The sequence below is a fragment of the Neomonachus schauinslandi genome, chromosome 8, assembly GCF_002201575.2.
Source record: "Neomonachus schauinslandi chromosome 8, ASM220157v2, whole genome shotgun sequence".
NCBI classification, from domain to species: Eukaryota; Metazoa; Chordata; class Mammalia; order Carnivora; family Phocidae; genus Neomonachus; species Neomonachus schauinslandi.
This window is the reverse complement of record NC_058410.1, coordinates 129,561,570-129,585,527: the sequence shown is the minus strand read 5'-3', so window position 1 is coordinate 129,585,527 and position 23,958 is coordinate 129,561,570. Positions and strand designations below refer to the sequence as shown.

Sequence of the window (23,958 nt, the reverse complement as noted above, 5' to 3'; positions counted from 1 at the left end):
GCTGCTTCCGGATTTCTCCTTCTCTGCCTTCTCCCCACCCAGACCCAAGCCTCAATCATCTGAGCAGAAACCCTCATGCCCAAGGCCTGGACTGCTTCGATTCCAAATCTTCTTGTCCACTTCCATCCAACCCAGCACAGCCTCGTGGTTTCGCGCTTAACCGCGCTGGCGGCTTTGCCTTCTCGTTCCCGCCCACGCCCTGCCCCCCCCCCCCGCCCCCAAAAGGTACCAAAGTTGGAGACGGCACTCTTCGCGCCCCACCCCAGCCCTAGCACACGCCCGCTGGTCCTTCCTGAGCTCGGCCTGGCCCAGCCAGACGGGTCCCTGGTCCCTCCAGCTCTTGTGCCACGGTGCGCGCCAGTAGCGAGGCTGCACAGGTCTGAAACGGTGTTCATTTTTAAGAGAGCACAGCGCCCCCCGCAGGAATCTCCAAGACGCGTCTTCCGTGTCTGTCTTGGGACTTTAAAGAATTCGATGTTCACCAACCTACTTTGACAGTGTGGAGAAAGCCGGGAAAGTGAAGTGGAGATACTACAGGTTAAAAACGCCGTATTTTTTTATTTAAAATTCTCGCAAGGAAAAAAAAAAAAGACCCACAAACAAACACCATACTTGTTAAGCAAGGATCTCAGGCAGGTCCAAGAAAGTTTCAAATACACAAGAGAATCGGCACAGGGATGAAAGTCCCGCAGCCCAGGGACTCAAATTCCTAGGCGACACGGGAACTCCTTGAGAATCACCAACCACACCATCTCTGCGCACGCCAGGAGGGTGCAAGGCCAGTGGGGCAGGTATGGAGGCTCGAGCACATTGCTAGAAAGAGGCAGTTTGGGTATGGGGACAAGTCTTCACTCCTCAGCTTCTGAGCTGACCTTTTACACACTTTGCCTGACGTGTCGTAGTGGATTTGAAGCCGGTTCTTTGTTCATCTTAGTCCCCCAGATGGCAGCCAGCCAGGGAGGGTAACTGGCCCTGTCCCAGGGCCTGTCCCAGGAGTTACAGGCCCAAGCCTTGGATTCTCGGATCTCGTGGCTGCCGGAATGGGGCTGGCAGGGTCTCAGAGGAGCGCGGCCCGAGGCTAAGCTCCTCACCCGGGCCTCCCTCCCGACCAGGTGTGGTTCCTGACGGGGAGATGAGCTCCTCGGGAGCCCCAAATCCTGTGGCTTCCTTTAAATCTCCCTTCTAATTAGAAGCGCGGTGAAATCACTTGAGTGATTTTATCTGTCATGGGAAAGCAAACCCCAGCCCAAACCTCAGTTGCCCATCCCAGAACCACCAACAACCCCCTTTCTCCTTTAAAGAGTTATTATTGGAAAAGATAAAGAGCCGGGAAGTCATAGAGGAGTGGGGGAGGGGCTCACCTTAAATAGAAGTGTGAGTGTATGAGTGTGCAAGAGAGAGAGAGAGAGTGTGTGTGTGTCTATCTGCGGTGGGAGGGGACTAAACTAGAAGCCAGAAATGAAACAGAATCGCGAACGTTTTCATCTACTGAGGAACACTTTGATCTAGGATCGGACGCTGAACCCGCTGGGGGTTGCAGACTCGGATCCGCGAGGGCCCAGACTGTCCTGAACCTTGAGGACTAGTGGGGAGGCCCGCCCCAGGATCTGGCCCTACCGCATGCATCCAGGTGTGCGGGACCTATCGGGTTGGGCCCAATCTCCAGGCCTTGCTCTCTTCTCCCCGCTGCCCCCCATCCTCCCCACCTCGGGGTGGAGATTCTCCCAGCCCCAAAGTTCCAAGGGGGGAGGAGAGTCTGGGGAAGAGCGCGTAGATACCCCCATTGCTTGAGTGCGAAAACACACCCACTCACACTCGCATCGCGCCCTGCACACCCCAGCAGGCAGTCTGCTTCTGTTCCCCGGTCAGGAACTGACCGGGAAAGCGGGTTGGGGCTGTTGGGAAAAGCTGGAGCTGATGGCGAGATTGCCGCGGCTATAAATCCATCACTTCCCAGGTCAGCTCTGCGAGGCGCTGGGACTAGAGCTGGCGGAGTGAATTCCTGGGCCAGCGCGCATGCGTCGGCAGGTAGCAACCCAGCTCTTTATGACCAGGTGAGATGTTGGTGAGCAGGTAAAAAAGGAGGATTTGCCTAAGCGATTCCAGGGAGCGGGCCCGGCCGAGCCCTACAGCCCATGCCCGGCGGGGACCCGTCGCCAGGAGCGCCGAGCCGCGATGTCCATACTTGCCAAAATGGGGGACTGGCAGGTACGGGGGTTTGCCTTGGCTGGGGCTGAAGTGGGCGGGGGTGGAGCGGGGGAGGGGGCCGGGAGGGGGGGAGGCGGAGAGGAAGAGCCTTGGCCCAGGGCAGGAGAGTTGTAAGTGAGGCGCGCCTGGCAGCGCCCAGGAGTGTTCCCAGGAGAGAAAGGGCAGAAAAATCACGCGCTGCCGGCGGGCCCGGAGCTGAGCAAAGTCCGGCGCACGCTCCACAGGTGGCCCCGGGGGTCACTTGTGGTTTGCGCTGCGGCCTTTCACGCCCCCCCCCCCCCCCCCAGGAGAAACAAGGGTGGATGACTAATTCGGGAGGGGGAAGGGCGCGGGGCGGGGGTTGCAGCGCGTGGTAAGGAAGGTTCACTACTCCGTACGCCTCCGTTCTTGCCCTAGACCCCAGGGCTACGCATGAGGTGGGGTTCTGGTGCACCTGTCTCTCTTTCTGTCTCCAAGTTTTGGGGACCTAGTGGGTGTGGAGAATGGAAAGGGGTCCGGATGGACGGGTCGCGCCCGCGAGAATGTTCTTTGGGGAAATAACTTAAAAGAGTTTGCACAAAGTTTAGCCTCTCTCTCGGTCCGAGTCGTGAAGCCAGTTTTCGCCGCTTGGGCTATAGATTGGGGTGATTGGATGAGGGGTGAATGGTGGGTGATAAGGCAGGTCCAAGATTTGCCGAAACCGACGTCTGCCGAACTCGGCCCGGCTAGGCCTCGGGTACCACAAGGCCAACTTGATCCTGCCCCCCTTGAGTCCTGACCCCACCCCGGCCACAGGAGCATTCTTCCGGCTCTCTCCTAACTTCCAGAGATTTCCCCTATGGAAACCAGGGCAGCTCTGGCCAAGCTGGTGACGGTAGAACCTCTCCTCTGTCACCGATTTCGTAATGGGAACCGCGGGACCCTCTTCCCCCCCACCCCCACCCCCTGGCACAGGGAGGCCTGGTTAGGGCGAGATTCTGTGTGCCTAAAAGCCTGCAGGGCAATTTGAACCGAACGCCGGGAACTTCCCAGAGAGAAGTCGAGGCTCTGCCCTTTCTGGGACGAGTTCTTTTTCGTGTTTCAGATTTGTGCCGTTAGAAATAAAATTCAGAGTCTTTACTACATTCTTTGGAGTTGGGGAAAGGAAACTGTCTTGCACTTTTTATTTCTCTCCTTGTATTTATTATTTTTGTTAACCCTGGGCTCTTTTATACCTCTCCTCCCAATTAAACCTCCCTAAAATGCAATTTCATTCCCAAAGTTAGACTGACTTTGTGGTTTAAGGGTGCAAATCCCACACCAAACACAAATGTTGGGAATCCACACTTCCCCTCCCTTGCCCCAGTGGGCCTCAGGGCCCTTCTTCCTTCTTTTCTCTGGAGGGTGTAGACTGGGGGAGGTCTTTAGCTGAGGTCTTTGCAGTTTTCTCCACAAGCCGAGTGCACCTCTCAGCCAAACTCCTCGGGTCTGAGAAGGTAACAGTAGTGCAGGATCAGCCTGGGTCTGAGCTTCTAAAGGGCCTACGGTTTGGTCTGGTCGCAGTGAGCATATGGCCCAAAGGGTAAAGGAGCGAACCCTGGGCCTGGCTCCTGCGGGTTCACAGTTTGGCAAGTGGTGGGAAGCCTGCCTCTCGGGTGGGGCATGTAGATTTGGGGCCTGGAGGGGCTGGATCCTTCAGGCTTGGCCTATTGGGCCCTCTGGTCCCACTGAGTGGTGACAACCAGAGAAAATAGTCATTCAGGCCCCTTGCTGTCTCTTTGTTTCTCTCGGTGTCTCTGTCTCACACTGATACTCATTTTTCCCTCCAATGGCCTTTCCACGCCCCCACTTCAGGCCTGGACCCCCGACCTCTAGCCCCAGGCCTGGCGCTCCTGTCCCGGGGTGCTGGTGAGGACGGAGCATTGACATGTAATGAAGAGACTTGTCGTGGTAATGACGTTCCCACAAACGCCGCTTGGCTGGCTCCAGGGTCTACTGGGGCGCTCGCCTGGGCCTTTCTTCAACGCCCAGAACTCCGGCCGTGGCACAGAGTTCGCAGGCGGTGATCTGCACCTCAAAGACACCCTCGGCGGGAATACAACAACAGTTTAGCAGTCCTGGTGGGTGCGGAGCCACAAATCTGCAAGGCTTGGCTCAGCAAGGGGGTGGGGGGCGGGTGGAGAAGATGAAGGGCCTTGAATGCCTTCCCCAGCCCACAAACTGAAAGAAAGCGAAACTTGAAGTTCCCTTAAGCACAGTGTGGCGACGTCTGAGGGTGTAAAAATCCCACGCTCCCAGGCCTAGGATTTGGCCTACAAATCAGGCTCTGCAGCTGTGGCCGCTTGCTGGGAAGGTGTAAATGCTCGAGGCGGCCCATCTCCCGACTTGAAGACACTGCGTTGGGTGGCGGGCCCCGGGGGCAGCCCCTCAGGTGTTTGGTGTGAGTGCTGGAAGTTGACCATTTTCCCGGTGGAGCGTGGCTCCTAACCTCAGGCTGTGTTTAGCCAGAGAACTGTGCTAGTGTTCAGGTGGGGAAAAGGAGTGTAAGGCAGTGCCCACGGGAGGGTGTCCCTCATGCTCTAAATCCCCCTTCCATCTCGAGTCTTTTTCTTAACTTTTGGGAGGGCCTCTGGCCTACTCTGCCTGGCTTGGGGCATTTGCTGCAGTCATCCGGAAGGAGAATTGCTCTTCTGCAGATGGGGGAGGGGGAGGAGGTGGTCCTCCCTCCTCTTGCCTTCCTTCCACCTGTTAAGAAATGCTCGGATTTGCCAAGCACCTTTACCCTTCTGCAAGGACACACTATGGAGACCTGGGAGGCCTGGAGATTTGGAAGAAACAGGCCTAGATGGAAACAGAAGTCGTTCCTAGAGCAACTCTGAGGCTGACCTACTGTTGGTGAGTTTGCAGTATTCAAGAGGGAGAAAGACACACAAAAACTTTTTTATGGAGGACAAATGAGAAGCTCAGCCAGAGAAATTAATTACTCTGTATTTCGAAGGATTACATCACGTCTTTCTTTTTAATTTCTTCTTTAAAACAATTCACTAAAACAGAAGAAAAACATATTTAACGTCCCGGTGAGGCGAGCAGGTCCCTGTATGGAGCGGAAAAGCCTGGACTGGCCAACCTGGACTAGGGGGTGGCCCCCGGGCCTCCGGGTTCCGCGTCAGCCGGGCACTGCGCCGCGAGCGCGCCCGCTTTAGTAACATCACCAAATCATGAAGGAACTCTCCCTGCTTTAATTAAAAAGGGGGATCTTGGGAAAACTGGAGCAGATTAGCACAGCGAAGAGTTAGTTCCCAGCGATTTATTTTGATGCATGCATGACACGGAGCACACATGTCGGTGTTTCGGCACAACTCCAGGAGCGACTGTGAGTCTCCGTAGGAGTTCTGTATTTTGTCCACATCGCACCTAGGAAACCCTTAGCCCCAACACCACGTTGAATTATCAGTCAGCCCTAGCTTCATACAAACGAGAGGAAAATCATTTAACCCCTGGAGCTGTCAACTAACCTCTTCAGGGTACAATTTTTATTTTACATGCGGCAATTAAAGGATCGCAAACCCCAGCCGAGCGACTGGAGCCGTTTGGCAAAATCTTCAACCTGGGGGTGGGGGGGTAGGGGGGTGGGAAGCGCAAAGCCAATAAAACTTCCAAGGCGCTGCGGCCCGAGGTGGTGGCTGCCGGGAGCGGAGGCGATCTCTTGTTGGGCAAAAATCCTGGAGTGACTTTGCCGGTCTTGGTTTGATGATTATATTTAATTGCGAAAGGGATAATAATTTCTAATAAAATTGGACGGGGCCGCAAGGACAGCGCGGTTAGCGTTGGCAGGGGTGAGGGAGAGGTGCTGAAAGCCGAGCCCCAGGCGCAGCCGCTTGGACCCTGCACGGTGCCGGGTTTTTGCGGAGGGCATCTCCCTCGAGGAGGAGACGGAGAGGAAGAGGAGAGGGGTAGAATGGCGCGGCGGGGAGACTGCGGGTGGCTGGGGCCGGGGCGCGCGGCTGGTCTCAGAGGAGATTTTGTCGGCTCACAGGCGGGCGTGCGCTCTAGGAGCAAGTTCGCCGCTCAGAGAGGCCTTTATACCTGGGTCGGAGCGGCCGGCCGCAGATTGCGGTGCTGGCGAGCAATTGGACTATTGTTGATATGCTAATGAGGCGATTAGGCTGTTGGTAAAGAGCTGGAAAAGGGAAAAGTTTCTACCATTAGAGGGAGATCTCCGAGCGCACACGGGAGCTCTTTCGCTTCTCGCCTCCTCCTCCTCGCCCTCCTCCTCCTCGCCCTCCTCCTCCTCCTCCTTTTTGCCCTCCTCCTCCTCCTCCTCGCCCTCCTCCTCCTCCTCCTCCTCCTCGCCCTCCTCCTCCTCCTCCTGCGCTCACCGCCGGCAGCCGACACTTTGCGCTTACCCAGAGAGTAGCTCCACTTGGGTGCGAGGCGGAGAAGGGGGCAAATCCGTTCACGCCGATCCATGAAAATGCTTTGGAAACTGACGGATAATATCAAGTACGAGGACTGCGAGGTAAGCGCGGCGTTGGCTATCCTTACGGCCGCAGGCTCCGAGGTCTACCTTCCCGCGCCTCCTCCTCTCCTCGCAGCCAGCTGCGAAATGCGGGTGGGACAAACTTTCCCCAGCGCAGCGCCCGCCTCTCCAATTCGCCCGGAGAACGCGGGGGAGAAGCTGGAGAGGAAGGATGTGGACGCTGTCTTCTTTCATTTCCCTCCTTCGAAGCTGGTGTCCCACTCTCCCCCCCCACACACACCTATTTTTTTCTGGCCAGTTTTGGGCTTGCCTAAGAGTGGAGCGAAGAGACGAGCATGGGTCTTTGAAGCAGTTCCTGGCAATTGGGCACGCGTCTGTGCACCCTGCGTGTCTCTCCAGCGAGATTCTGGGGGCCGAGTCACCAGGAAGAGAAAGGAAAGAGAAAACCCATTTCCCTCCTTATACTTCCTCTCCGATCTTTAAAATTCCTTATTTTATTTATTCATTTTTTTCCTTCCTTCCTATCTTCCCCCTCCCCCTTTCTAAAAAGGAAGGGTCTCTTCTGTTTGGAGAAGGAGCCTGCACACTTCGCTCTGAGCTGTGTTGCACCTCCCAGTTATTGGGTTCAGTCTGGAAGCACCTCTCTCCCAAATTGCTGCGGGGCTCGTTCCAGGTATCTATGTTATTGAAGAAGTTCTAAGCAGCTTCTCCCTCTGAGGGATACTCTGAGAGCATCCCTGGGGTGGAGGTGGGAGGGCTGCACCGCGTGGAGCCGCCTAGTCGCCGGGTCCTCAAGCTTCGGCCCCTGCAGCGGCCTGGCAGTCGGCTGCGTGACCGTGGGAATCCTGGCGGGGCTGCACACGACCTCGGGTGCGCGGAGCCCGCGGCGCGGATGGAGCGCGCCTCTTTGGAGCCCATTTTAAAAACCCAGGGTCTCCGGAGCTCGGCTTCTCGGGGCAGCCGGGGCAGCTCCAGCACCACTGACCCGCCCGCGGGAGGCGCTGGGAGCCGGCCTGGCTGCCGCGGCCCCGAACTCCTTCACAACCCCGGCTGAAATAAACGGAGGAGTCACAGGAGGGGGGGGGGGGCCCGCGGCCCGCGGCCGATTACCAAAATAGGTGGTAATCCCGGTTTTTGCTATTTTTTCTTTTCTGTTCTTTTCTTTCTCTTTGGCATTTGGAGCTGGAAATGTCTGGAGCAGAGGTCTGCGCGGGCGCAGCTGCGTGGGTCTTGTCTTCATTTGAAATCAGAACGCGGGTTTGTGTGAACGATGTGTCACCGGTTCCCTTCCCCCTCTCTTCTCCGTCGACTATTTTAAATCTTTCTCCTTTCCCGGGCTCTTTCGTTTCGCCCTCCCCTCACCCCATGGGGCACGGGGTGACATCCCACGGGGACGGCGCTTCTCTAGGGGCTCCTGCTGTGCGCGATGCGGGGCGCAGAGACCCCGGGGCACACCAGCCGCTTTGTTTTCAGGCCCGTGGCGGGGGGTCGGGGTGGGGGGGTTTGCTCTGCGAACTGGTCCGAGTGAGCTCCTCAGTCTCCGAGAGTGAATTGTCCCCGCCAGGGCTGATGGCCCGAGGCTCGGGCATTTCACTTTCGCGGAGGCCGAAATCCAGCTCCGGACGCCAGGCCCTCGGCGGGCGGGGTCCGAACCTCTGCGCGGCGCTGGGCACCGATGAGACCTGGGTGGGAGGCGAAGAACTTGAGGGACCCTGTGGGGGCGCGTGCGGATGTGTGTGTAAGTGAGGCAAAGAGAGAGAGAGAGCGCGAGAACAGAGTGAGGGCTGTTTCAAGAACTTTGACTGCGGTGGGCGAGCGCCGGAGCAGGGATTTCGGGTTTCCGAGCCGGCCCAGGGCTGTCTAATTATGTCGGGGCTCTGCAGGGACACGCAGGAGGCGAGGTGCCGCTTGTTCTGACAACGCAGCGGGCGGACTGGCAGCGGCGGCAGCCTTGCCGCGCTGGGAGAGAGGGAGCCGTGTCATCCGGGGGGTGGGGGGCGGCGTCGGGCGGGAGTGGCCCAGCCAGTCGGACGGGTTTGCGCCGGGAGCCGGGAGCCCTTGCCAGCGGCGCCCGAGCTGGGCCGCCTAGCGTCTCTGCGCGCCCCGGACCGCGTCCCGGCTCCCCCTCCCCGAGCCCCTGCCCCGGAGAGCTGAGGGCGGGGCGGCAGCTGCCGCAGAGCGAACGGCCCGGGCTGTCCGAGGGAAACTCAAGCGGCGGCCGAGGCGAGGGCCGGTGGAGCGGGCGGGCGGGCCGGTCCCGGGCGGGGCGCCGGGCGATGGAGGAGCGGCGCGGCAGCGGGCAGCCGAATCCCGAGTCCCAGGCCCGGCTGCGGAGCGGAGGAGCCCGCGGCCCGAGAGGGTCGGGCAGCACCTCCCGCGCCGAGGGCCCGATGAATGCCCGGACGCGGTCCCCGGCAGCTCCTGCCCGCGACGCGCGGCCCCCACGGTATCCCGAGGTCTGCCCCAGCCTTTTAGGTCTGATTGTCCTCGCTCGCTTCCTCTCCCCCTCCCCCTCCCCCGCGGTCTCCCCCTCCGTGCGCTCCGGCTCGGCCCCCTCCCCCTCCTTCCCTCCCTCCCTCCCTTTTTCCCTCCCTTCCTCCTCTCGGGCTCTCCCTCCTTCCCTCCCTCCCCTCTCCCCACTCTGGGCTCCTCTCTCTCACCCACACTTTCTTTCTCACACACGCACGCAGACACATTCTCCCTCTCTGCGCTCTCTCCCTCGGTTTCCCTCTCTCCCTCTTTCTCTTTCACTTTTGCATGCCCTGCAACCTTTTAAAATGTTGCCCCTTCCCTGTGATTCGCCAGACGCCGCGCCGCGGCCCCCCGCGCGCTCGCCCGCTCCCTCTCTCGCCCGCTTTTTGTCTCTCGCGCTCCCTCTCCCCACCTCCGATTTGCTACACTGAGGCTCCCGTCAATGGACTGCATTGAGAGCCGGCTCCGGCGCGAGTTGCCTCTCCGCTTCACGCTCGATTTCCAGGCATTCTTCCCTTATTAAGTATTCGTGTAATATTAATAGTCATGAATATCTGCTATTAGGAGGCTCCAGGAACGCTGCCCAGCGCGGTTATTAGAAGCTCAAGCGAAGCCGCCGCTAAGAAAAGAGGGGAGACACGGATTAAGGAACACGCACATACACACAGACACACACACACTTTTTTCTTTTCCTTTTTTGGGGTTTTTCATTTTTTAAGGAACTTTGAATCATAACCGATCACGGCAGGATAGAGACCGTGGGTTCGACCAGCTGAAGGCGCCGCTCGAATCGGTGGTTCAAGTTCGGATGGACCAGAGCGGGGCTCCAGCGCTCGGGGGAGCGTCTGCGCTGTGACTGGAGTCCTGGGTGGCGCGGGGCTCTCGGCGCCTTTTGTGTGGGGCGCGCTCGGGCGGCGGGGCAGCCGGGCTCTCCAGGCTTGCTTGTTTTTTTCCACCCTGACTCGTTACCCCAGACTCTTCGCAGATGTTAGTTCACAGTTTTTCAGCTATGGTGAGTCCCATCCCCACCCCCATCCCTGTTTCCTTAGGAATTCTCTTCTGGAAACCTGGTGTTGCGGCGCTGCCCGCAACCTCGGGTTTCGCGCCCAGGTTTCCTTCAGGGCACCCCTTTTCCATTTGCATTTCTCTCTTTCCCCTTTTCTCTCGCTTTTTTCATTCTTAAGTCGAATGCATTACCCCCCGCCCCCGCTCGACCTCTCCCGGCGCGCAGACCTACCTCGCCGCTACTTCCCCAGGCGTGTTTCTCGCCACGTTCATCCTTATTTCCTTGCGTCTGCACTTGTTCCCGAGATGTTCTCAACGTTTGATGCTTAATCCATCTGTAGGAAAAACGCGGCCGGTGTGTCCCCTACCCTCGGGGCCCGGGGCTGAACCTCCGAGGGTTCGCACTCCCTTGAATCAAGTCTGTTCGCTTGTTTTGCAAGCGAATTGCAATAGAGGAACATAAAGTCAGGCGTTTCTTCTGCCCTTTGGGGCTGGGGTGCAAGGGGTGGGAGCCTCCGCCCCGGGGTGCACCTTTCTCTTTTAAACCCAATAAGGCTGAATCTTTCTATTTTAAACCTTGACTTGACGTCCGCCCTCTCCCCATCCGTACCATAAATCGACCCTGTCGAGAAAAAGGCTCCTAACTGAGGAAGCGGAAAAGACAGAACCCCATCCTGCAGTTTAAATCTTCTTTAAGCTGGTAATTTAAAGGTGTGCTTTCGTTACAGCCCCTCTACGAAATGTTTCTATTTAAATAGTCATGAAATGGTAATAGTCTTTGAACGTGTATGATTTTTTTTCCTTCCAAATAAATGGAACAGGGTAAACAATAACGCAGTGGCAGGCAGGTTCAAATCCGGGGGAAAAAAGAAAAGGCCGCTTATACTGTTTAATATTTAGCAGGAATTTTAATTTTGCTTAAGGGAGGTTTCACGCTGCAGTTTAACGGGCTGTATTCTGGGAGGCCTTTTTCTATCTCCCTCCCCCACTTTGAAAGAGAAGCCTAAACAGAGCCTCTTATGCCCCCACATTTGCACGATCTAATTCCCTGCGTTTTTGGAAGAGCCCGTTTCACTACTGGGGTATTTTCCGAAATGAACAACTTAGAGCTCATTTCTTTCGGCGGCCTGCCGACGGGAATGAGCGGTTTCCCACGCAGTCTTGCGGAGTGGATTTAGAGTGGACAGCTGTAACTCGACGCCTGATTTCTTGTTCCCCCCTTCTTCTCTCTCTCTCTCTCTTAGGACCGCCACGACGGCACCAGCAACGGGACGGCGCGGTTGCCCCAGCTGGGCACTGTAGGTCAATCTCCCTACACGAGCGCCCCGCCGCTGTCCCACACCCCTAATGCCGACTTCCAGCCCCCCTACTTCCCCCCGCCCTACCAGCCTATCTACCCCCAGTCTCAAGATCCTTACTCCCACGTCAACGACCCCTACAGCCTGAACCCCCTGCACGCTCAGCCGCAGCCGCAGCACCCGGGCTGGCCCGGCCAGAGGCAGAGCCAGGAGTCTGGGCTCCTGCACACGCACCGGGGGCTGCCGCACCAGCTTTCGGGCCTGGATCCTCGCAGGGACTACCGGCGGCACGAAGACCTTCTGCACGGCCCACACGGGCTTAGCTCAGGACTCGGAGACCTCCCGATCCACTCCTTACCTCACGCCATCGAGGACGTCCCGGTAAGAGGCCGCGCGGGTGGTGCGAGGGAGAACGCAGCGCCTGCTCACCCACCCCCAGAGAAGATAATCGGGACACACAGCCTGTGGGCCTGGGGTTTTCCTCAATGGCATTTACTTTTTCAAAATTTCATTTTATTTTTTGGGCGGACACTTGGAGAACCCACATAAACGACCGAATTAAAAAATTAAAAAGTAGTTGAGAGTTATAGCCCTAGAACAATGGTTCCTGGAGCTCCTTCAAACAATGCCTGCATTACCATTTCCACCGACACAGAAATAAATCAGACGAATGTCACCATTAACCATATCTGCCCCTCTCCACGACAGTAAACTGTTTCGATTGGGAGAGGATCTAATTCCACCGCTGAGTCTGGCGTGGGGGATTGCTCCCTGTCCTGAAAAAGATGTTGAATTCAACCAAAAGAGCTCATTAAATACCCTAGCACTTTAAAATAAAGCGTGAACGACATCCTAAAAAAATTATTTTTACCGGATTTCATAAGCACTAGTGATATCTAAAAGTTATGTGTGTAGCCTACCCTGATTAAAGAATAGTAAGTAGCAAATCGGAGCAGAGGGACATTAAAATGCAGCCTCCTTCTCCTCCTAGGGGTGCTAAGTGCTGACCTCATAAATCACTAGCTGGGTTCCCAAATCCTATCAGAACCTGCTACACCCCATATTAAATTAAATGTTTTGAGACTATTGGGCAGTACATTATTTGAGTTCTAATCCAGTTATCAATAAATGCAGTTTAAAACGATTTCTGAATAAGCATGGTATTAGCACATTTACTATTTACAGTGTAAACCAGGCTATTGATAATCTGAAAATACTTTCTGAAATTAAATTTAAACCAGCATCTCTGTTTCAATTCTACGTATTTATGGTTTCCTCACAACCCTCCTGAAATGGAATTAGAATGAGCCAATAATTTTATTAAAGCTGTAAAGGCTCTGTTAATGCTGCTTTTCTTTGGAGAGGAAATGTATCTGGATGTGATTTTTACTAAAATGCTATTTCAAATTAGTGCATCAAATATTGCAGCAATATGTCCGTTGACAGTTTAATGATTACTGCATTAGATTGCAAAGAAAATGGTCAGATGAACTTACCTGCTTGCTTGGTGAATTTAAAACATTATTTAAGTTACATAGGAAAATAGAAAATTTATTACAGCTCTCATTTGGCCCAGTTAATCACTGAAATTTGTTGGTTATGTTTAGCAGCCTTGCATGGAAAGCAGGAAAAGTAGGCACTTAATCCATTGTGGGGTTTAGTAAGCATTGTGTGTGTGTCTGTGTTCATAAATGTTTTTGGAAACTGATACCAAACAGTGCATTTCTTGGGAAGTAAAATAAGAGGAGGAATAGTTGAGAAAATGCAAATTAAAAAACAAACCTGGAAGTTGTGATCATTTCAGTTCCCCTTCCCAAAGAGTCTCTGAATCTTTTTCCTAGCCCGCTCTTTGGACATATTTGAATTGCAAAATGCACTGCAGCCTTTTGGAATTACCATGAATTAGAATTGCTCTACTTTGCAAAAATTCCAAAGTGGCTGGTGTGACTTCTTAACACCTGTATAGTCACTTTTTGTGGTGAAATTAGTAGGAGAAATTAACCAAAAGATCAAATAAAAACAAGGAAACCCAGTTGCTGCTCTTCCCCACCTTCCCCCACCTATTAAAAAAAAATTCTTTCAAAGGAATTTGGGTCAAGAAAAGGGTTGTTTTCAATTTTCCCATTGCTGCAACAGTTAACCTTTAATAAGAATGACTGCTAAATATTTAAGAAAATCAAATTGATGGTGAAAATTATTTAATCATTAATATCTCAGTGGGATTTTAAACTTAACAGTCTTCCCTGTATGGACAAGGTCTAGAAATAACACAAATAAAAGTATTATGCCACACTACATTTACTTTATGGGTTTAGGGTGCATGCATAAAGGGATCATATTTCCCCATATAGTTAAAACACAAGAACTGCAGCAGTAGTCATTTCTGAACATTTCTCAATTTAATTATACTTAAATCCAGAAGCACTTTAGGCAAGTTACAAATGAGAGCATTGAGTATAATAAAACCTGTAATAAAGCAACTTAGTACCATCCACCCGGAATCATTGCGATCAGGCACAATTAACAGGAGCATAAATCCAAGACAGAATGGAAAATGTTCAAATCAGTATTATTGTTGGACAAAGACTAGAGAAGGAAGTAATAGTTTTTTAAATGGTAATGCCTGTGTTTGGTAACGATTGCGAAATCTTCTATCTCAGCAGCCCTGGTGCTAATTTGTAAACACAGCCAGACATTATATTGCCTGTCAGTTTCTGCATTAGAAAACATGATTTCATTTTACTTTCTAATCACGTTTTGACTCTAGCACACACGTATACCCATCCATCTGTAAAAAAAAAAAAAGGAGAGAGAGAGAAAGAGAGAGAGAAGGAAAAAAAAAAAAAACCCACACCAACAAATCCGCTGCTGGACAACAGGAAAAAAAAATACCCTCAGAGGTTTTTTTTTTTTTTTTTTTAATCGTTTTCATATTCCTTTCTGATACCCAGTTTAGGCAGTAATCATCTTTAAAAATTATTTTTAATTTTCCATAAGTGAAGGTGTGTATATGCCTTTGCTTTTTATCACATTACCTAAAACGTTTACAACACTCCCCTCTTACTCTCGCCTCTGTCATTTCTATTGTGTTTCCCTGGCTTTTGCTGCCTGAACACTGGAAACGCTGAAGTCCGAAGCTGCTGAGGCGCCAAACTAAAGCTAGGTGCATTTTTAAAGGTTGAACTGACTTTGTGAGAAAGATTAGGTGCTCCAAAACTTGGTTTAATTTGCAAAGAAAGTTTTATTCCCCACCCCCACCTCCTTCAAACATGGATTATTTGCTGGGGGAGGAGAAATTGGCCGTGGGTGTGCAGTGAAACCTCTTGAGTTCCAAAGCCTCAAATTCCAATAAGCCAAGATGAGATGTTTATATATAAATGTCACTATATGGGAGGAGGAAATTTTGATTCTATACCTTCCCCTCCCCCCATCTTGCACAGAATATTCATTTCCTTTTGTTTTGATTATACACTTACATCCATGTGTATCCTTTTGTTGCAGCATGTAGAAGACCCGGGTATTAACATCCCAGATCAAACTGTAATTAAGAAAGGTAAGCCATTTCCTTCTACATTCCAGGCATGTCCTTACAGGCGTAGTGCTATTTAAAAGAACTCGCAGAGCTGTATTTATTTTTTTCAAATAGGATTTCCTAAAGGCTCAGAATTAGCAAATAGATGGCATAGAACAGCAATGCTTAAATGATCGGCTTTCAGTATGTTAGTAATGGCAACAGGCTAGCTTTGTTCATGATTTGACCATTTAATTTAGTTTAATGATATCTAGACAAACACATGAAATGTGTAATAGTTGAACTGATTTGGAAGTGGCATTTCAATTTTGAAATGGTTTAACAGTTTAGTTAATCCATTGTGTGAGTGGCCATGAGTGTTAAGAAGTGTATAATGCTAAAATAGTGCAAATAATTCAACATTAATAAAAAAGCAATTGTGTTTTTGTTAACACTCCTTAGCAGAGGAAGAAAAAAACTTTCATGTTCTTCAATTTAATTTCTCATTAGCTGTTTAAGGGTTTTTAAACTTTGTGAATTAGGTTAACCAAAATTTGGCTTTTGGTTAAAATTAGCATCTTGAAGATGTCAGGATTATTAGCATAATTGTTCAGAGCAGAAATTGTTTTTAAAAAGTGTCAAGTGATTTGGATGGATTTGTAATTTGTATTGTGTTTAGTGAGTAGAAATAAAGTTTACTGGATTAAATGCTATTCACAGCAGCTTTTTTTGTTGTTGTTATGGTAGCAATGTTACATTACAGGAACCTAGGCACCACCAGAGGACGATGCTATATAAAACTGTTCTCATTTCTAACCCCAATCAGTATATTGTTAGCTAAAGTTTCATTTTTGCATCTGTGAAGTCTTTGTCACGTCAAATTAGATGTGCAAGGGATAAATCTTAAGAGATGCTCTTTCCAAGTCGACATGATAATTGGCTCTTTTATTAGTAATCTCTCAAGAGTTCGTTTAACTCCTATTGTCTCTATTAGCCTCCCCAGAGCTATTAATGTCACAAGTGATCTATCCAAAACCTAGAGCCCCCCACCTCCCCATACGTCTAGAATATCCCCATTACGGAGGGAGGAGTACTGAGGAGAATGTATGCATATTATTATATATGTCTCCTTGTGGAATTTTAAAATACAAATGCATACAGTACTTAAATGGTTGTGAATGCATCTGAATTATATTGATGTTGAGAAATGTAACATGGTAGTACACTTTTTCCTGGCTCTGAATTTTTTTCTAACTATGGTGGGGCCGACAATGAAGAGCTTATGATTTTAACTAGTAAGAATATATCCTCTCCCCTTGCCAATGAAGACACTTAAGCAGACAAGGATATTAACTATTTGCTCAACAAAAGGGCATATTGCTAGTGTCTATGGTAGGCCTGTTTATCCTTTTTCTCTCCCAGTTCAAAATGGGGCTGTGAAATGGATTTCCAAAACTCGGGTCCTTTTCAAAACTAAACGTAGGAAAGGGCCTATTTATCAAAAGGATGGGGCATGTGTGGTGTGTGACAAGAGAATCCACCACCTCCCAGATTGGTGCCTTAACTGAAATGTTCACTTACAGGCCACTTCAGCCATCTAAACTCTCTGCTGATCTTTATTACAGGTCTTGGGGACAATTTCTCCCCAACACTGAACCCCCCACCCCACAGAACCTCCGAAGTACACATAGCTTGCTCTCGGTGTGCAAACGTAATCCCCTCCCCTGCACCCTATACCGGTACTCCAGCATCTCTCCTCGGATGAGAGCCCAGGGGGTCACAATTTCACCACCATCTCTAGACAGCACCCCGAGGGCTAACAGGGAAGGGTCCAGGCAGAAGCACAGGCCTGGCTGGTGGGGCGAGGTGCGCCGAGGGGCTGAGGCTCGATCCCCAGGACGGGAATACTGCAGGGAATAGGACAGAAGGTGGGGGAAAGGAGCCACAGGATTTTTCAGGGCTGGAAAAAGTGGGGGTTGCGGCGCAAGCCGGGGCGAGGGCCGGGGTCCGGCAGGACTTAGGAGAGACCCCCGACGCCCACACGCAGCTTCCCCGTCTGTCTCCGCAGGCCCCGTGTCCCTGTCCAAGTCCAACAGCAACGCCGTCTCCGCCATCCCCATAAACAAGGACAACCTCTTCGGCGGCGTCGTGAACCCCAACGAGGTCTTCTGTTCAGTTCCGGGTCGTCTCTCGCTTCTCAGCTCCACCTCGAAGTACAAGGTCACGGTGGCGGAAGTACAGCGGCGCCTCTCACCGCCCGAGTGTCTCAACGCTTCGCTGCTGGGCGGAGTGCTGCGGAGGTGAGGCCCGGCGCCGCCCTGCCCGCCCCGCCCCGCCCCGCGGCCCGGGGAAACACTGCGCCTGCGCCTGGGCGGCGACGCAGACGGGCCTCGCGCCACGGCCCTCCCTTCGCGGGAAAAGAAAGGGGCGGGGAGAAGGGCGTAAAACCGGGTGGGTGGGAGCTGGGGGCGGGATGAGGCGGCGCGCGCCTGCGCTCTCCGTAGCCTTCCCGCGCGCTCGGCGTTCTGGCGCGCGCTCGGGTCTGCGGCCGCAGCGCACTCCCCGGGCCCTCCGCCCCCAACCCAACTCCCCGCGCGCACGCGCAGCTCACTGCACCGCGGGTTCAGTGCCGGCCGCTGCAGCGGCGGGGCGCCGTGCAGCCGCCTTTTCCCTACTCGCGTACACCTTGCAAGCCCTGGAAAACTTCCTCTCAGGCGCCTTACTTTGCCTTACCTCCGTGTAGGGTCTCCGACGGTAACCCACCGTCCCTTGAATAGGGTTTTAAGTAGAAGACGTTGGCTTTCTCTTGGCCGTCCCTTGAATAGGGTTTTAAGTAGAAGACGTTGGCTTTCTCTTGAAGACGCCTTCCCCCCAACTGCCCGTACCCGTCACCTCTGGCCAGACGGCGACTCCCTGTGCCTAAGGCGCTCGCGTTAGTGGTTCCTAGGTACTGCTGCCGCGATGTGCTCCAGGCAGCACGCAAGACACGTGTACGTGCATTATGTGTAGTCGTTACCCACGAGTGCATGTTACATACGTGGCCAGGGATACACGTCTCAGCCCTGCGAGGTCGGAAGGTTTCATTTCGTAGATAAGATTTGATAAGGGTCTGCAAGGTGAAGCACCTTCCCTCAGGGCAGGTTTTTCCCTCCCTTGGGCTTCGTCCTCCTAGGGTTCCACCCAACTTTGTGAGTGGTGGGTGTTGGGTTGAACTTTCCCAGATGATCTTTTCTTTTTTCTTCTTTTTTAAATTTTTATTTTTTAAATTTTTTTTAAAGATTTTATTTATTCATTTGAGACACAGAGATACGGAGAGAGAGAGAGCATGAGCAGGGGGGGAGACAGAGGGAGAGGGAGAAGCAGGCTCCCTGCCGAGCAGAAAGCCCGATGCGGGGCTCGATCCCAGGACCCTGGAATCATGACCCCAGCCGAAGGCAGACGCCTAACCATCTGAGCCACCCAGGCGCCCCTCTTCTTTTTTTTTTTAATAAGAAAGTAGACCAAGAACTTCACTGTTTTGACGTTTATTCATTTATGCATCTATGGACCCATAGTCCCGCTCTGATGGTCATATCCCACACAAAGCCTATAAAACCATTTTTGGAAGGTTTTAAACATCAGCTTTTCCAATCTTTTCTTCCTCCTTCACAGTCATTTTGCTTCCCTTTGTAATCTTTTTCTGACACAGATCTGAATCCGCCCTCTGCTTTTTCTTCCCCTTCCCCCATCCCCAATATTGGAGACTGTTTACCTAGGGGAGTATAATCTAATCCACACAATTAAAGAGCACTTGAGTAGGGAATAAAATCTGAAATTAATTAATTTGCTGTTTTATTTAAACAATTTATCTTAACCACTTTCTGATTATGGGAGTCTATTTAGACATCTATTTAGAACCACCTCCATTGTCTCTGAAATCAGTGAAATTTTTAAAGGCTGATACCCGCTTTTGACATTTCTAGTTAGGCTAGTGACATGGCATGTAAACAGTTGGTAAAATGAATTTCCCATTGGGGCTAAAGCCAGAGCAAGAAACGTGAGAGTGATGATAACTTTGGTTACTCTGAAGAACCTAACAGCGGTTCTTGCAAAGACAATTTAAAGACCCCGTTGGGATTTGTGTGATTGTAACAACAGGGAAAATATACAGTAATCAGTTGAACTCAAAAATACCTCAAACCCTAGAGATGAGAACTGTGTTTGTTTGTTTGTGGTTCTTTAGAGAGTTGGGAAATCAAAACCTTCCAACCTGCCACCTTGGCTGCAAGAATAACTGAACACAGGGGGTGCTTTACAGTTTAGCACTTGTCTCCTGTGATCTTTCCGTACCATTCCTTCCTAGGTTTCCCTCCCTTAATATCTCGGGGCCATGATCCTTACTTTTTAAAAGCACATGTTAGGAAGTTGTCAGAGTGACTGTAATGCAACTCAGAGCAACCCAGTGTTTTCTAAATCCCTTTCTTGCATCTATTTGTGAAACAGGGCGAAGTCTAAAAATGGAGGAAGATCTTTAAGAGAAAAACTGGACAAAATAGGATTAAATCTGCCAGCAGGGAGACGTAAAGCTGCCAACGTCACCCTCCTCACGTCACTAGTGGAGGGTAAGCGAGTCCACTTGCTAACAAGGGAACTGTCTTCTGGGAAAATGGATAATACTCAGTGGCCAGATGTTTGGTTCTATTTTGTGTCAATTGGGCAGTTTCGGGTTTTGTTTTGTTTTGTTTTTTCCCGGAGAATATAGCTGGAAGGGAACAGAATCCTGGCATGTCAAAAAACTATTTGTACTTACTCCTGTCCTTCTTTCTTCTTCCCCTTTGCCACAAAATTCCACTTCCCTAAGCCCAATTCTGACCTAAACAAAGTGAAAATTTAAGAACTGCATATTCTCCAAGTTCCTGTCTCCTCCACAGAGCTCAGCAGTAAATTACTTAAGCTATTCTGACATCTGCGTTTGAGAAATGCGTGACCATTACTTCCTGAATTAATTTGGGAATCTTTGACCTGCATCCTGATTTAAGACCGTCCTGAAAGCTCAGGGTTATATGCCCTTTTAGGTTTTTGTTTTCCAAACATATGCTCCCTTATCTCTTATTTAAATTGTGCTTCTCTAGTGGAGGGGAAGAAAAGTGAACAATTTTAGATTTTGAGTTGTTGGGCTAGGAAAGAGAAAAGACGTATAAGCATTGCAAAAAGTTTCTCATGGCAGTTTTTAACACACACACACATACACACACAGCTTCCAACCCCTTCAAAACAAAAGCTACCCCTGTTCTCACTCCATGCTCTAGATACACTGTCATCAGAATCCACTCACATTCCTGCTTCCTCTGGATTCCTGTTAAGTGTTTCTGATACTAAATTGGCTTAAGTTTAGATGTGTTGGAATGAATGTATAAGCGGTCTTTGTGTTTTCCTTTGTGTTGTGTTGGAAATGTCTCATGCAAATAGGAAAAAACAACAACAACACTTAAATGATCAGGTAGATACTAAAACTACCATTTATATTTAAAGAAGGCATTTTGTCTTCTTTACACCTTACATTTGAGGAGGTACATCACAATGGGATTTGAGTTCCAGCTTTATAAAGAACTAAAATAAAGTTTAAAACTGTAAACTTGAGGAGGAATCCTAGGAGGCATTTGTAAATGGTGTTAAAGATGAAAATATAACTATTAAACAATAAGCAGTTGTTCAGGGCCAGAAACTCTAGTACAGTGGCTTTGCATTAAAAATAACATGAGTACGTACAGAACCCACTATCCATACCCCAAAAGAATTATGCGCCAAGGAAATGGTCGTGGTGGCTTTGGGTGTAGTGTGAGAGTGTGCATGGGCTTGGGGGTTGAGTCCTGTAGCAGGGAGGCAGTTTCTGGAAAACTGTTATTGTTTGTGATCCGCTCCATTTTATGGAAACAAGCTCTGCAGAGAGGGCTTTGATGCTCTAATTGGCGCATGCGTTCTTCCGGAGCTGGAGCTAATGGCAGGAAGCCCTGCAGTAAAAACCAACTGGTTCAGGAAATTAAAACCAAAGATTCGAAAATCAACAACACAGACAGACTCAGTGGAGTGACCCTCAAATCCTCTTGGTTAATCGGTTTGGATGAACAGATAATTATATGCGATCAAGTTAAAATGTAAACCTTTAGTTGTTCCCTTTGCAGAAAAGCTCAACGAGTAATTATGAATATCATTTATGAATGTGTTGATAGGTGTGAGGTTGGAATACAAGAAACATTTTAAAAGAGAAGTTGGGAAAATGTCATCCGGGTGGGGGATGGGACTGGAGGGTGGTGGATGGGATTTACATTTTCAAATCCTCTTGGCCTTCTAGGACAAGTGGCCATTTTTCCTGATAAATTCATCTGCCAGATCCTACAGAGAAGGAAATAAAATGCCTGAAACGAGAAAACAGTTTGTGTTTTCTTCAACATCTGGGTTAAGAAAATAAGAGTGTTGGGAGGAAAATCTGACCTCAACTCTTTTCATTCTCTTGCACTCATCTCCTCTCTCGCGTCCTGCCAGGAGAAGCGGTCCACCTAGCCAGGGACTTTGGGTACGTGTGCGAAACCGAATTTCCTGCCAAAGCAGTAGCTGAATTTCTCAACCGACAACATTCCGATCCCAATGAGCAAGTGACAAGAAAAAACATGCTCCTGGCTACAAAGTAAGGCATTTCCCTTACCTCTCCGGGGTCTCGGTGTCTTACTGTCAAGAGAAACAAAAATCAAAATCGTTTCTGGTCGCACTTTTCTCCTGTCTTCGTTTGGTGTTAATCAGCTTTGTTGTTGTAAATAATTGACGTTAACAGCGAAGTCTTAGAATCCATACTCTGCCTTAAAGGGGAAGTGTAGGTGGGATTCTTGGTGCGTCTCCATTCTTTATCCTCTCTTCTGCTCCCCCTTCTCAGTTTGAAAAAAAAAAAAAAAGAAATTAGTGTGTATGGGGGTGGAGTATCCTTGGGATTTGATGGAAGCTGAGTATGGATTGGTGACTATGTTGTTTTAGAAAGACCAGCATCGAGTCTGTAAATGGGTAACAGGCTTGCCTGTATCAGTTTTTGTCTCCTATCAATATGTTCTCTGAGGGCAAGGATTAAGCAGTGGCCTGCAAAATGTGCAAGTCAGAAGTTTTCCTAGTTTCAACCTTAATCCCTTATCCCATTTCTTGCCTTCCTTTTGCCTCCCTCCTGGAAAGTCTCACTCTGTCTCTCTGTCTCTCTCTCTCTCTCTCTCACACACACACAGAGCCCACAAGTTTTAGCCTACAGGCGAGATGTCAAATAGGTTTCAAATGGCCCAAGTTATATTCCCATCAGTGCTTGGGCTGAATAGGCTTCTCCAGGTGGTGTGTGAAAAGAAAATGACTGTTTTGATATGTTTTCTGAAAATTAAAAGGCTTGTTTGGAAGCCCTTAATTATCAAAGTCGATGTCACAGGAGGGCTTGGAACCAGAGGGCAGAGGCTGAGGCCTCAGGCAGGACAGTTTCTGGCCTGGGGACATCAGCTGGCCTTGGAGAGGGCAGCCTGCCAATGCTCCCCCATTTTCCCTCCTCCCTACCTGCCTCATACCAACACCCCCACCCCCTCCAGGCTACTGCTGCCCCAGGAAGGCCCCAGCTAGGCCTTGGTTCCCAGATTCAGAGACAGCTTCCAGTGTATAGGCCTCCCCTGTCTGTATTTCCAACTTTTCAAGACCCTTTCTGAGATTTCAACTTTTTCTATTCCCTTAGCTTCCTAAGCACATCCATATTCACAATTTCCCTAGAGATCCCCCACCCTCCGTGTGTTGGAATGGGAAATTGACATTGAAGTGTCTATTTCTTCTCAAAAATCAGTCTGAGGGGCGCCTGGGTGGCTCAGTTGGTTAAGCATCCCACTCTGGATTTCAGCTCAGGTCATGATCTCAGGATCTTGAGATCGAGCCCCGCCTCAGGCTGGGGCATGGAGCCTGCTTGAGATTCTCTCTCTCTCTCTCTCCCTCTGCCCCTCCCCCCAGCACTCTCGCTCTCTCTCTCTGAGCTCTCTCTCAATCTCAGTCTGAATTGTCCCCAAGTAACAGGTTTTTTGTGCCTTTATTTAAAGGCAAAATAATCCCAGGAAAAGTTTGCCTTTCTGTCTGCATCCAACCTGATTTGAAGTGAATGGGCAGAGATTCCATCCCACCAACTGAGGTCTCTCTAGAACAGAGCAGGAAGTGGGTCTCTGATATTTTGAACAGGACATGCTCTTGGCGGCTATTGGGGAGATGCTTATGTTTCTGACTCCTCGTGCCTCTCCTTCTCCTTTGTTTCTCTTCTAAATGTGTGGAATGTTTTTGTGTGTCTGGGGTGTTTGGTGTGAGTGAGAAAGGAGGGGGCTGGCAGTTAGGTGTAGCTGAGGGGTGAGAGGGAGAGAGACATTTGTGAAGGTAGGGAGGGCCCTGTTTCAGTGGACATGGAGGGGTGACTGGGTCTTCCCACATGTGGCCACCCCCCAAGTCTGTCTCTGGGGCCTTGGGTCAGGTCCGGGTTCACTGGATTTTGGGGTTGGTAACTGCAGGGGGAAAGGTTTTCTCTTTGCTGCTGGCGCTGCCCACAGGGGAGCCTCAACTCTCTCTCTCCCTCTCTCCCCCCCTCACCCCTCCCTCTCTCTCTGCTTCACTTGTGCTGCAGACAGATATGCAAAGAGTTCACTGACCTGCTGGCTCAGGACCGATCTCCCCTGGGGAACTCCCGGCCCAACCCCATCCTGGAGCCTGGCATCCAGAGCTGCTTGACCCACTTCAACCTCATCTCCCACGGCTTCGGTAGCCCAGCGGTGTGCGCCGCCGTCACGGCCCTGCAGAACTATCTCACCGAGGCCCTCAAGGCCATGGACAAAATGTACCTCAGCAACAACCCCAACAGCCACACGGACAACAGCGCCAAAAGCAGTGACAAAGAGGAGAAGCACAGAAAGTGAGGCTGTCCTCCCGCCCTGCCTCTCCGGCCTCACCAGCCTGGGAGCCCACCCACCCAGTCTCCACCCCACCTACCCCGCCCCCCCCCC

General features: G+C 50.9%; 1 protein-coding gene across 5 annotated transcripts; it reads left to right on the top strand.

The window, feature by feature from the left end:
- Positions 1-2,064: 2,064 nt before the first annotated feature.
- On the top strand, positions 2,065-23,952 carry TFAP2A (transcription factor AP-2 alpha). 5 transcript variants are annotated; one of them, XM_021696934.2, is made up of 7 exons: positions 2,065-2,208; positions 11,368-11,802; positions 14,923-14,974; positions 17,001-17,232; positions 19,415-19,533; positions 21,455-21,596; positions 23,583-23,952. In XM_021696934.2, the coding sequence occupies exons 1-7, from the start codon at positions 2,176-2,178 to the stop codon at positions 23,869-23,871; spliced, it is 1,302 nt and encodes a 433-aa protein (XP_021552609.1). In that variant the 5' UTR covers positions 2,065-2,175; the 3' UTR covers positions 23,872-23,952. The 5 variants fall into 5 exon arrangements, with proteins under 5 accessions (XP_021552609.1, XP_021552607.1, XP_021552606.1 ...); XM_021696932.2 differs by lacking the exon at positions 2,065-2,208 and adding an exon at positions 6,545-6,685; XM_021696931.2 differs by lacking the exon at positions 2,065-2,208 and adding an exon at positions 8,870-9,102.
- The last annotated feature ends 6 nt before the right edge of the window (positions 23,953-23,958 follow it).